This window comes from Ictidomys tridecemlineatus, chromosome 4 (assembly GCF_052094955.1).
Source record: "Ictidomys tridecemlineatus isolate mIctTri1 chromosome 4, mIctTri1.hap1, whole genome shotgun sequence".
Taxonomy (NCBI): Eukaryota; Metazoa; Chordata; class Mammalia; order Rodentia; family Sciuridae; genus Ictidomys; species Ictidomys tridecemlineatus.
This window is the reverse complement of record NC_135480.1, coordinates 53,715,042-53,716,778: the sequence shown is the minus strand read 5'-3', so window position 1 is coordinate 53,716,778 and position 1,737 is coordinate 53,715,042. Positions and strand designations below refer to the sequence as shown.

The 1,737-nt window shown below is 36.0% G+C and overlaps 1 protein-coding gene across 1 annotated transcript; it reads right to left on the bottom strand.

Annotated features, from left to right (window-relative positions):
* Positions 1 to 287: 287 nt before the first annotated feature.
* On the bottom strand, positions 288 to 1,268 carry LOC106144937 (olfactory receptor 10A3). The gene has a single exon (XM_013359311.3). The coding sequence runs from the start codon at positions 1,230 to 1,232 to the stop codon at positions 288 to 290; it is 945 nt and encodes a 314-aa protein (XP_013214765.3). The 5' UTR covers positions 1,233 to 1,268.
* Positions 1,269 to 1,737: the final 469 nt, after the last annotated feature.

Sequence of the window (1,737 nt, the reverse complement as noted above, 5' to 3'; positions counted from 1 at the left end):
AGATAATTATTGAAGCATCATCTTAATAAAAATAGTCTAGTAATGACATGAATGTTCCTAGTTGCAAAACTGATGACTAGGTTGTTTTACCATATTTTATGGAAATGTAAAAAAATAATAATGGTACAGTATTAAAAAACAGTGTCTCCTAAAATGTTTTCAAACATGGGAAACTAAACAAAATAAGCATACTCCTAAAAAGAAATATAAAATATTTTCATTATTTTTATTAATTTAAATACAGTTCAGTTGGGTAATTAATGAATATCACATATATTCTCAACAAGTCAGACTGTGTGTAAAACCACTGCTCTCCGCCATAATTTCACCAAAGCCCTTTTCATCTCATTGTTTCGCAGGCTGTAGATAAGGGGATTCAGCAGGGGTGTGAGCAACGTGTAAGCCAATGACATCAGTTTCTTGGTAGCTGGTGAATAGCTGGATTTGGGCTGTAAATAAGTCATACTGGCTGTACCATAGAAGAGGGTGACTGATGTGACATGAGAGGCACAGGTGGAAAAGGCCTTCTGCCTCCCAGTCGTTGATGGTATCTTCAGGATGGCAAAGAGAATTCGAAGGTAAGACAAGAGTATCAACAAGAAAGGAACCAAAACAATCAAAATGGTGCCAGTGAAGGCATAGATTTCAAACAAGAAGGTATCTGCACATACAAGTTCCAGCACTGGGGGAGTCTCACAGAACAGATGATTGATTTCATTGGGGCCACAAAAGGGAAAACTAAATACCCATGTGGTCTGCACAGTAGCCACCATGATCCCAGAGACCCATGAGAACATGACTAATTTCACAAACACCCTCTTGTTCATAATCATGGGGTAGGTCAGAGGATGGCAGATGGCAGCAAAACGGTCATAAGCCATTGCCCCCAGGAGAAAACACTCAGTCCCCCCAAAAAGAAGAATGAAATACATCTGTACAAAACAACCCACAAAAGAAATTGTAGTTCTCTCGGTGGTCAAGACCACTAGCATTTCAGGCATGATGGCTGCACTGAAACTCACTTCCACCACAGATAAATTCTGCAAGAACAGGTACATGGGGATGTGGAGGGTCTGATCCAGCAAGATGGCAGCTATGATGATAGCATTTCCCATCAGTGTCACCAAATAAACAACCAAGAAAACCCCAAAGATCTGCTCTTGAAATTTAGGTAAGTTAGAGAAACCCAAGAGAATGAATTCAACCACAGAGCTTTGATTTTGTCTTCTCATTGTAGTACTGGAGCCCTATTTTGTTTTTGCAGTCATAATAAGCAAAAAAAAAAAAAAATGAAGTCACGGTCCAATAGCTGAGAGCAGCAGCCTGCATTTAAATCAGAAATTCTGGCAGAGAATGAAGAGAAGAATCCATCCTAACAAAAACTTATGCTGAAAATTTTGGAGAATATCAAAACACTAGGATTAGTGGATCAAATACAAAAGGAAACATGAATAATTCTTTTTAGAAATCAAAATGCTATCAAAATTCTGTTACACTTTGTACACTATATAGTTTGTAAATAAATATAGCTTTAAATTAAATACAAATATTTTATAACACTGGTTTTAATTTCATAACTTTGCTATAGGTATTATCTATTTTAATCAATGTTACATAAATATATATAAAGTCACAAAAAATAGATAGATGGAAAAAACTAACCTCAAAATTCTGACAGTAACCTAACAATCAGTAATAGTGAATTTTATGTAAATTTGCTGAAATAGTCACTAGATT

Coding starts and splice junctions, on each gene's coding strand:
- LOC106144937 (XM_013359311.3), bottom strand. CDS start 1,232: ATGAGAAGACAAAATCAAAGCTCTGTGGTTGAATTCATTCTCTTGGGT.